The sequence below is a fragment of the Myxocyprinus asiaticus genome, chromosome 34 (genome assembly GCF_019703515.2).
Source record: "Myxocyprinus asiaticus isolate MX2 ecotype Aquarium Trade chromosome 34, UBuf_Myxa_2, whole genome shotgun sequence".
NCBI lineage: Eukaryota > Metazoa > Chordata > Actinopteri > Cypriniformes > Catostomidae > Myxocyprinus > Myxocyprinus asiaticus.
This window is the reverse complement of record NC_059377.1, coordinates 41,419,840-41,430,439: the sequence shown is the minus strand read 5'-3', so window position 1 is coordinate 41,430,439 and position 10,600 is coordinate 41,419,840. Positions and strand designations below refer to the sequence as shown.

General features: G+C 37.4%; 1 protein-coding gene across 1 annotated transcript; it reads right to left on the bottom strand.

Annotated features, from left to right (window-relative positions):
• Nucleotides 1-587: 587 nt before the first annotated feature.
• Nucleotides 588-10,578, bottom strand: LOC127425249 (E3 ubiquitin-protein ligase znrf2-like). The gene is made up of 5 exons (XM_051670997.1): nt 10,061-10,578; nt 4,083-4,181; nt 2,978-3,083; nt 2,792-2,886; nt 588-1,488 (listed from the first exon to the last, which is right to left on the bottom strand). The coding sequence occupies exons 1-4, from the start codon at nt 10,350-10,352 to the stop codon at nt 2,829-2,831; spliced, it is 555 nt and encodes a 184-aa protein (XP_051526957.1). The 5' UTR covers nt 10,353-10,578; the 3' UTR covers nt 588-1,488; nt 2,792-2,828.
• Nucleotides 10,579-10,600: the final 22 nt, after the last annotated feature.

Here is a 10,600-nt window from a genome sequence, read left to right as displayed (position 1 = left end):
ACACGATCAGTGTAAAGTTAGTCATACTAAAGTGACATTTAAAACAACTAAAAAGGTTTCACATTGTGAGTAATTTACATCAGAGCCACTCATTAACTCACTAAAGACTGGCCATGTGAAAATTAACTACATAGGGGGATGGGATCTCCAAAAGAGGGCAGAGTTACTCCATTAGGGGCAGGGCTAGTCTAAAAGCGGTTGCACCTACTCCAAAAGGGTTTTTTATCTAATATAACTCCTTGATACTCTGATGCAAAATGGTAAATGTTAAAACTGAAAATCTGCTTTAACTATCACATTTGTATGGAGGTGTTACTAACATCCACTAGAGGATATGTTGCTCACTGTTGAACACATTTGTTTTCCCTTTCAAAGGTAGAAAGTATGACCTAATTTTCAAATTTGTTCATTAATATTTCCCACCTAGGTTTTGTTGTTGTTAGTTTGCTTAATTACATTTGTTTCCTATACATGGCATTGTGACAGATGAGGTATTTGTTTTCTGATTTTTTTATATGTGTGGCTAATCACATAGTAATTATTACCCATATTGAAAAACATCACTGTGAAGAGAACCTCTGGTATTGCATTTCAGTAACTTGGTGTTATTTTATTTCAGTTTGGTACATGTAATGTTTTATGTACACATGTAATGTATTTATTGTGTGTGTGCACATGTCTGGTTATTGATTGACACTCAATTGTGAGATTGGTTGAACAGTCTAGTAGTCCTCTGCATGGGCACAAAGCATTATATTAAGGTAAACCAAAGAACCATTTTAAATTAAATTAAATGGATTTACTTTTGCACAGATTTGAGTGGGCACGTAAATTTCTTCCGTTATAAATTATTTTGTTCTTCATGGTTATATACAGTACATAGCAGCACATTTGGAGAAAAACAAATATTTGCACTTGTCAGAATTCCACAAAAAGTTATCTTGAATACATTTGGAAAAATATCTAATACTAAATATCTAATCATAACAAAATAATCTAAGATTCATCTTTTTTTACTGAACTGGAAGCATCAATCCTGCTATTTCAAAAATCGAAGTGTACAGAAAATCAACTCTACATTCTTCTACTCACTGTTGTTCTGAGTTTATAATATAATTTATTTACATATGTCATTGCTTTTACGACATGGCCACAAAGTCTTTCCTTGGTTTAGAACAGTTCGGCAAAATGCTCTGTTGGGGAAAATGTATGCCATCTTGTGACTGTCAAACATGAAGCAGTAAAACTATAGTTTACCACCTGATCTCCAGATAGACTCATGGGTAATGATGTTGAAAAGAGTACCATTAAACAGTCTTCAGGTCTGTTTGCAGAATTTTGCAGAGTACATGCATGCTTTTCTTTAGATTCAGCACAGCGGGGATTTTAGATCCATTCAATTCTCAAAACCAGTCAGATCCTGGAGAAATATACTATCCTGATGCCTTTTCTGCTGGTCTTAAAGGGTCCCTTTACTGGAAAAAGTACCTGCAAGTGGAAGAAAATGGCAATTTCTGTGTTGGTGGTACAATACAAGCGTTAAAACCTTTTGCATTCAGGGCTAGTTTTTAAAATTGGCTGTACAGCAGTGTGTATTGGCACTTCCCAACTGTAGGGTAATAAATTGGGCCTAAAAAATGTTTATTCTTTTTCAACAAATAGTCAATGAAAGGAGAAAATGTTGATTGTCAAATTAAGGTCAAACTAAATATTTTATGAACTGTTTTGTTTTTGGGAGATTTGGGATATGGTCCAATTTAATACAGTTTAAAACTATGATTTGTTTATTTTTTATTTGTAACAATAAATTAACAAAAATTAAATAAACACAATTTATATATATTTAAAAAGAAATGCATAGGGATTAGTGGGGTCTAGCTAGAATGGGACCAAATGCTGATTTGTAGTTATTGATATTAACTTATATTCCCCATAAATTATAGCAAAACATTAACTCTTTTAACAGGATTGAATAGTTGAGCTTGACCCAGTTAACACTAAAATTTGTGAAAAGATTGAGAAAATGGCATGAGATTATTTATTTATGCTGTAGGAAGTGATGTCACTTCTTGGGTGTCACAACTTCAAGCAATGTTCTTTTTTTTATAGTAATGGGAGAAGATGATGCAGTAACAGGGTTGTGCACAGAAAGCTAGACACTGACATATATTACATTTTTGGTAACTAATATTAGTGATTAGTTAATTTTACAATTAACAGTTATTTAATGCAAATAAATTAACAACTGATGGGTTTAAAACCACATACTTTTCATGCTAGGTGAATTTTATGTTAGATAATATTTTATTTCTATAAACTACACTATATACAAAAGTTCTCACTATGCAAAACATTACATTTGTGCCTCTAATGTAAATAATTGTAAAAAAAAAGTAGGCCCGGTTATACTGAATTTTTCCACATTCCAGACCAGATCGAGCCCGGCTGACCACGTTGCCTTTCTGAGCATACTACTCTGACCACGAATGAATAGGAATGTGTTTGATGCATGCATACTACAACTGCTTTGTGACACTCTTTTAGTACAGTAAATAGCCAGCGCATGTGCAGAAGACCCGCACAGAGCTGCCCATTGACTGAACTAAAAGAGTGTCACAAAGTGGTTGCAGTGTGCATGCGTTGAACGCGTTGCTATTCGTTCGCGGTCAGAAAAGTATACTCAGAAAGGCAACGCGGTCGTCCGGGCGGGATCCGACCCAGAACGCGCAAAAACTAAGTATACCTGGGCATTAAAGTGTAGCCTATTCATGGACAGTGCCTCATGTCTGACCTTTTACAACATAACCCATGTGTTTGGAGACATCAAGTTAATCTGTAGGGTGTTCTGGACATGACCTGTTAACCTCAAACCATTCATCAATGCACCTGGAGGAGCAGAAGAGCAGATGATTTCAACAACTTGAGATAACAGGTATGCGTGAGTTTGATTAATTGTATTTGTGAATGATTCTCGTACCCTTTGTGGTAGATGCAGAGACAGGGCAGCCGAGCAATAGTGTCTCCCTGGACCATGTCATCCAGGCATACTGAGCATTCACCAGAGTCCTGGGACAAAATGTCCTCTACAATAAACAAAACATCAGTCTACAGCAGTATCAGAAAAGCTTATAGCAAGTTACAAGGAGCAAAGGTGAAAAGATGCAGAATGGGGCGCTGTTCTGCAGTCCCAAAACTCGGAAGAGAAATATCATTTTCAAGCCATGCGTTCCCTCTGTAATTTCCAATGGATTTTTGATTTGTGAGTAAAATAAGGTCTGTAGTTAACATTACAGTACAGTCATATTTTGTTTTACAACATAAATTAAACGCAGGCAAACCTAGGGGCCTTGGTAGCTCAGCGAGTAAAGATGCTGACTACCACCGCTGGAGTCACAAGTTTGAATCCAGGGTGTGCTGAGTGACTCCAGCCAGGTCTCCTAAGCAACCCAGTTGCTAGGGAGGGTAGAGTCACATGGGGTAACCTCCTCATGGTCACTATAATGTGGTTCTCGCTCTCAGTGGGGCACGTGGCGAGTTGTGCATGGATGCTGCGGAGAATAGTGTGAAGGCTCCACATGCACTACGTCTCCACGGTAACGCGCTCAACAAGCCACGTGATAAGATGCACGGATTGACGGTCTCAGACGTGGAGGCAACTGAGATTCGTCCTCTGCCGCCCAGATTGAGGCGAGTCACTACACCACCACGAGGACTTAGAGCGCATTGGGAATTGGGCGTTCCAAATTGGGGAGAAAAGGGGAGAAAAAAATAAATAAATGAATGCAGTCAAACCTACAATGTGCATTTTAAAAGTGCTGTTTTCTATATTTCAAAAACATAACTACAACTACAGTAGTCGCTATGAAGGCTACTATTTGTTAGCAACACACTAGGGCTGTCAAACGATTAAAATATTTCATTGCGATTAATCGCATAATTGTATTGTTAGTTAATCGTGATTAATCGCAATATCTTTATAAACATGAGTGGACAAAATAAGTGATCCTTGCTTTAACAAACACTATAATCTACATGGAAGGAAGGAACTGTGGTGAGTGTGTGATTGTAAAGGTTGTTCTTACCATTATAATTAAGTCTGGGTTTGGAGAAACACATCAGCAAATGAACGTCGATTTCATCCGAGCAGACAAACTTTGAGCAGACAAGACAGTGAAATCCAACTGAAACAGACAAAAAGTAATCAAAAGCGGTCTTATATTTTTACTTTAATTATGTAGGTCAGTTTAGAGATAACACTCTTACAGTAATTATAAAATTACTTGGCTATAAAATCATTGACCTCACACACCCCACAGGATTAAGTCTTTATCAGTTCTCCTGAAAAGTTATTTTGGACATTTTCCACAAGTAATCTCCTCTGTGACTTTAACACGTCCTCAAGTGTGCATTACTGGGTTATCTAAAGCACACTATGAATGTCTAATACGTAAAATCCACAGCACGTGGTAGTGTCTAATTTTGAAAAGTATTTTATGAAATTCAAATTATACTGCATGTGTGCACTGTATATACTGTATTTAAAGGGTTTTCTGTGCATCTTTTTCTACTGAAATTGAAGAGAATGACAATAACAGACTGTGCATTATGATGTGCAAGAAAGGCCAAATTTACATACCAATGTGGTTAAAAAAAACAAGCTTATGCAGCATAATACAATGCTGATAAAGAGGTTGAAAACATTAGACATTATAGGCTAATTTACAGGATATATTTCAAATTAAGCAACTTTCTGATAACCCTTATTCATGATACCATGAAAACAGCATGTTTGTTTTATGAACAATACCCTGGTATTCTTTGAAGTACCTTGGAGTACCATGTAAATACCATGATATCGCTTATATGGTAATAAGACAGAACCATAGCTTACATCAAAGTACCATGGTAGCAGAGTCTTAGTAATTCAACTTATTTATTGAATTGGACATTTCCTGTTCTATGCCATATATCCCCAAGATTTACATGACATGCATGAAGAACTCATTCACATCTTTAATCCACTTATGCATTTACCTGTCAATCACTAACTCTATAAGTAGGGCAGATGTGATTACTTGAAGTTAGTGCTGAGTTACACATACACACCTGTGTCTATCAGTGTCGGCCTGTATTCACTTAACATTAACAGGACACACGGCAGACTTATTATCTCAAAACCGATTACTGACACAACCAGCAACGACATAAGACAACAGACCTGTGTGTGTGTGTGTTTGTGAGAACAGGTGGAATCCACCAAGCCTTTTGAGGATGTTTTTGTGACACTCCTATCAGGTGGTGAACGGGGGTTAAAGGTCAAAGTGAACCACGTGCTCGGGTGATAATGGCAGAGGTTGGTCAAGGGTCACTGTACACACCATCTAGTGTGCATTTATTCACATATACTACATAAAGATGGTGTATAATTTGTCGAATTAAAAACTTTACTCAAGTTCTGATCGTGTTTCATTTCTCTTTTGAATGTCCGTTGTTATCCAGATTCTCTTTTTGCTTTTTGAAAACACTAAGCAGGCCCAAGAGGAATCTGTGGACTGTTTTCCCATTTTCTTTGCTGATTCTGCAGGAAAATCTTTGGAATTATGTTGAAAGGATTTAAAATGTTCATGATACTCTTATAGGTAGCTGGAAAAAACAAAAAAACAAACAACACCACACACAATGGTTGGGATGTGTGTAAAACTTGACAGGTGTTTCAATTCTGCAGAAATTGGTGGAACTTCCTGTTTTGTTCTGAGCTCGGCAGATTCCACGTGGACCTGCTTATAAGTAAGCTTATTAATCTGACCTACTATCAACAAATGGGTCAACAAATTCTAAAATAATTTTACAAGCAATTTTAATTCCTTTCATTAATATTGAGTCAGTTTGATTCAGCCAAAATAACGCAGTTGGTTTAGGTAAAATTAACTCAACTTTATTAGGTTAGTCAAACAAAATTTACTAATGTTTAATTTTCTTATGTTGGTCCAACTAAATTTATTTTATTATTATTAATTATATGCCAGTTGAGCAAGTGTAAGGACAGTGAAACTGTTGCACTGTCAATTTGATAGCAACTGCTTATACACTTATGAGCCAAAACATTATGACCACCTGCCTAATATGCTGTTGGTCCTCTGCATGCTGGCAAAACACAGCCGAACCACTGAGGCATGGACTCTACAAGACCCCTGAAAGTGTCCTGTGGTATCTGGCATCAAGACATTAGCAGCTGATCCTTCAAGTCCTGCAAGTTGCGAGGTGGAGCTTCCGTGGATCGGACTTGTTGGTCCAGCACATCCCATAGATGCTCAATCGGATTGAGATCTGGGGAATTTGGAGGCCAGAGCAACACCTTGAACTCTTCGTCATGTTCCTCAAACTATTCCCAAACAATGTGTGCAGTGTGACAGAGTGAATTATCCTGCTGAAAGAGACCACTGCCATCAGGGAATACCATTGCCATGAAGGGGTGTACCTGGTCTGCAACGATGTTTAGGTAGGTGGCACGTGTCAAAGTGACATCCTCATAAAAGGCCGGACCCAGGGTTTCCCAGCAGAACATTGCCCAGAGCATCACACTCCCTCAACTGGCTTATCGTCTTCCCACAGTGCATTCTGGTGCATCACTTCCCCAGGTAAATGGCGCACATGTACACGGCCGTCCAAGTGATGCCAAAAAAAAAAAATGGGACTCATCGGACCAGGCGTCCAGTTCCGATGCTCGTGTAACCCTTGTAGGCGCTTTCGACGGTGGACAGGGGTCATCATGGGCACTCTGACAGGTCTGCGGCTACGCAGCCACATACGCAGCAGGGTGCGGTGCATTGTGTGTTGTGACACATTCCTCCCGTAACCATCATTAAAATGTTCTGTGACTTGAGCCATGGTAGATCTTCTGTTGGTTTGGACCAGACGGGATAGCCTTCGTTGCCCTCGAGTATCGATGAGCCTTGGGCGCAGATTTGTGGTTTGTACCTCCTTGGACCACTGTCGGTAGGTACTCACCAATGCTGACCAGGAGCATCTCACAAGTCTTGCCGTTTACCACCTAATCTACCCAGACCTTGACATGTGACCTTATTAAGAGATGATCAATGTTATTTGCATCACCTGTGAGTGGTCATAATGTTTTGTCTCATCGGTGTAGAGCTAAACAGCACTCGAATCAAACATCATTGAGTGTGAAAGTCCATCTTCAACCAAAGCACAAGCGCCCTTCTTTACCACAAAGGTACCCCCAAAACTCCAGCCTAGCAGATACTCTTTTTAAATACCAATATAATAGACCATTAAACATTTACAAGTCTCCTCGTATTCTCATCTAGCTCATAAATGCATAAAATAACACTTAATTTCAACAAAGCATGCTGGCACATGGAAATCCCCCGCCCAGTTTCATCAATGCTACAAAAAGTATTCATGTAGTCCAAACTCAAATAGATTAAGTAAACTTCAGTTTTACAAATTTAATTTGCTACAATGCAATTAAATCAAATTGTGACAAAATGTTCAAGAATTGTGTTGCTTTAGTTCATTTCACTTCAACAACATGCAAAAACACTTTTAAAGTTACAAACTAAGCGGTGAATTGCTCAACTGCACATGAACACAAGCACTTATCAACAAGGCCAAAGGTTAAAAGGAAATATTATTGATGGAAAGCACTAACTTTTTACTAATGATTTTACTGATCACAACGCCTCTGGAGGACCTCACATGACACATGCCTCATGAACTTTGGCCTTGCATAAAGAGATAAAGTGCAGAATGTCCTTTCAATCATTGCAGGGGTTTTTTTCTATATTGTTTCACATCCCTTAACATGCAGTCAAGTTGATGGGTGAATTTCACCAAAAGAGTAACACAATGACTGACTGTGTGGTGCTATCAAAACATTACTCTATTTGTTTACAGCAACATTGGCTAGACCAATAGTGGAGGTTTGGAGCGGGACTATCTGGTTTCTGACCAATGGAAGACAGGGGAAGCATTCAGGAAACCTATAAAAAAAATAGTCCATTTTTTTTTTGCAATTCTGATCGATGCTGCTAGCCAGTAGCGGTTCTAGCTTGTATGGTGCCCTGGGCGAAACCCGCTTCAACACGCCCCCATAGTTGTTGACCGGGGGGGTGTCTGTGTGGGTGCCTCGTGCCGCCCCCCGTTAAAAGATACAATACCTGTCACAGAATGGAAGCAATGCATTATATATGACTGATATGGAAGCTGCTTGCATGTGTTTACGTGTATCTCCGAGTTCCCGAACAGCACATTTCCGCAAATTTCTTATCAATCTGACCCACTATAAGCAATTCAATTAAGCAATAAGGTACAATGGGTCATAATATGTGAAGATAACAATGGCTAAAGGGCACTGCAACCAGTTCAGCCAAGATTATATTATTCACACACAAATTTTATTTCAAACTTTTTTCAGTAATCAAATTTCTGAAGTGCCATCATTCTGCTAGAAGAACTCATTTCTTTAATAAAGTCCATAATAAATTGATGATCAAATCTGTAATCTTTCATACATACATAAAGTTTGATCTTTATTGCCACTCAAAGGTCACAATAATACAACACTGTATTTTTGACCTTGAAAAATGCAGTGAAACTTTCCCTGGATTTTTAAGGGCCAAATCTGTGGATCTAATCTAGTGCAAATTCATTATCGGTTATCTGTTTGAGAGTCATTCAGCCATCATGAATATATCTGTCACAGTGCTCTGTTTCCATGCTCTCTTATTGCTGGATGAGGAAATCCACAACAAAACAACTAACAGTCACTGTACAGTTCTGTTCTAGATCACAGAACATTCAGGATGTGACATCCAGACACTCACTGATATAGTTTGATCATTATCAGTATAAGCCATGAAATACATTTTAATTATGTGGCAGGTAGTCTTGTTATAACTTTACAATCATGCATTCATAATCCCTCTGTACTCATGAAAAACAAAACGATAATACATTATAAACTACATGACCTTATTTTTATAATATGGTCATATAAGGTCAATTATCATGTGATAAGGTCAAAAAGTTGCATTATGAAATACTGTAATGTATAAATGACCTTATGACTATAAGGTTGTACATTAATAATAAATAAACTTCTGATATGGTCAAAAAGTTACATTATAACATATTATGTATATATGACCTTATGATTATAAGGTCAAATAATAATGTTAATAACCAGCTGATTATAACATTATAATGCTACCTTATGATAAGTTATAGTCATATAATAATGGCAATAATCATATGATAAGGTCAAAAAGTTCCACAATACATAATTATATATATATATATATATATGCCTAATTTTAAGATATACACATTGCAATTTCATACCAAATTTACATCAAATTGAACTGTGTAATCTTTCACAAAATTAATAAAAACATTCAAGTTTTGAATTTAATGTAGTAATTATTTTTTTATTAATTTATGTAGATGAATAAATTAAATGTGATAGAACTTTGTTATGAAATTGAAATGCCTAAATAAAAAATAAAAAATAAAAAAAGAGTAACTTACTATACATTAAAAAAAATATTTGCAAGATTTACGCATTTCAATTTCATAACACATTGCCATCAAATTTAATTGAGTAGTCTTTAACACACACACACACTTTTTTATTTTTATTTTATTTTATTTATTTTTTTTACGTTAGACATTTCAATCAGATGGAAATTTGATATGGAATTGAAAGGCGTAACTCTTAAAAACAGGTTAACATATTTTTTTATTTGTACTGTATATGTGAAAGTTATAAAATGAGGTCAATAATCATATGGCAAGATCTATAAGGTACATTATAATATAATGCATTAGCCTACATTACCTTTTAACTATGATGAGGTCATACAGGTGAACAATATCAATAAAATATGGTCATTAAACTACATTAGACATTGCATTCAAAATATTCTGTTATGATTATGAGCACAACACCTGTGTAAGTATTTTGTTTTTGCATAATTGTGAAATACTGCTAAAGATCCACCTGTAATAATAGGTCATGTGAGGTTTGAGACTCTCTTACCGCCCAGCAGGTGAGGTGACAGGTGCGCAGGTAAAGATCCGATCAACAGTGCTCTTTCCCCGTCTGTCTCATCTCTCCGGCCGCTGGTCGGTATGATCGCGCTCTGGATGAATGAACCGGGTCGGTCTGATGAATATTCTGATGAATGGACCCGTTCACCGATTTGCCCCGCCGAGCCGCCCGCGTAGTACCGGAGAACCGCCGCCGAACCGGAGCTGCTCGGCACATCAGAACTGGAGTAAGCCCGGACCCGGACACCCGCGGCTGCTGGACTGCTCTGCTTCGGTCCCATCTCACTTCAGACCAGGCTTCAAAAAGTATTTCTTTTTTTATAAAGCAGTTACGTGCAAAATAATTCTGACTAATGCACAAAGCACAACACTTGGAGATCCAAAAGATAAAACCATAATAACTCAGTTTGAGTCTCTTGAAAACACAAACACTTCCACTGACATACACCCAAACAAATCATAAGATCACGTGCTGTGTTAAGTAAGATGAAAGCTTATTGGTGAGTAGAAAAAACAGGGATTGACCAAT

What these genes read in the sequence shown, in the direction of transcription:
- LOC127425249 (XM_051670997.1), bottom strand. Translation starts at nt 10,352, where the DNA reads ATGGGACCGAAGCAGAGCAGTCCAGCAGCCGCGGGTGTCCGGGTCCGG. An exon ending in ACCCAGACTTAATTATAATG is followed by an intron (nt 3,084 to 4,082) that starts GTAAGAACAACC and finishes TGTTTATTGTAG; the next exon opens with AGGACATTTTGTCCCAGGAC. An exon ending in CTCTGCATCTACCACAAAGG is followed by an intron (nt 2,887 to 2,977) that starts GTACGAGAATCA and finishes CTGCTCCTCCAG; the next exon opens with GTGCATTGATGAATGGTTTG.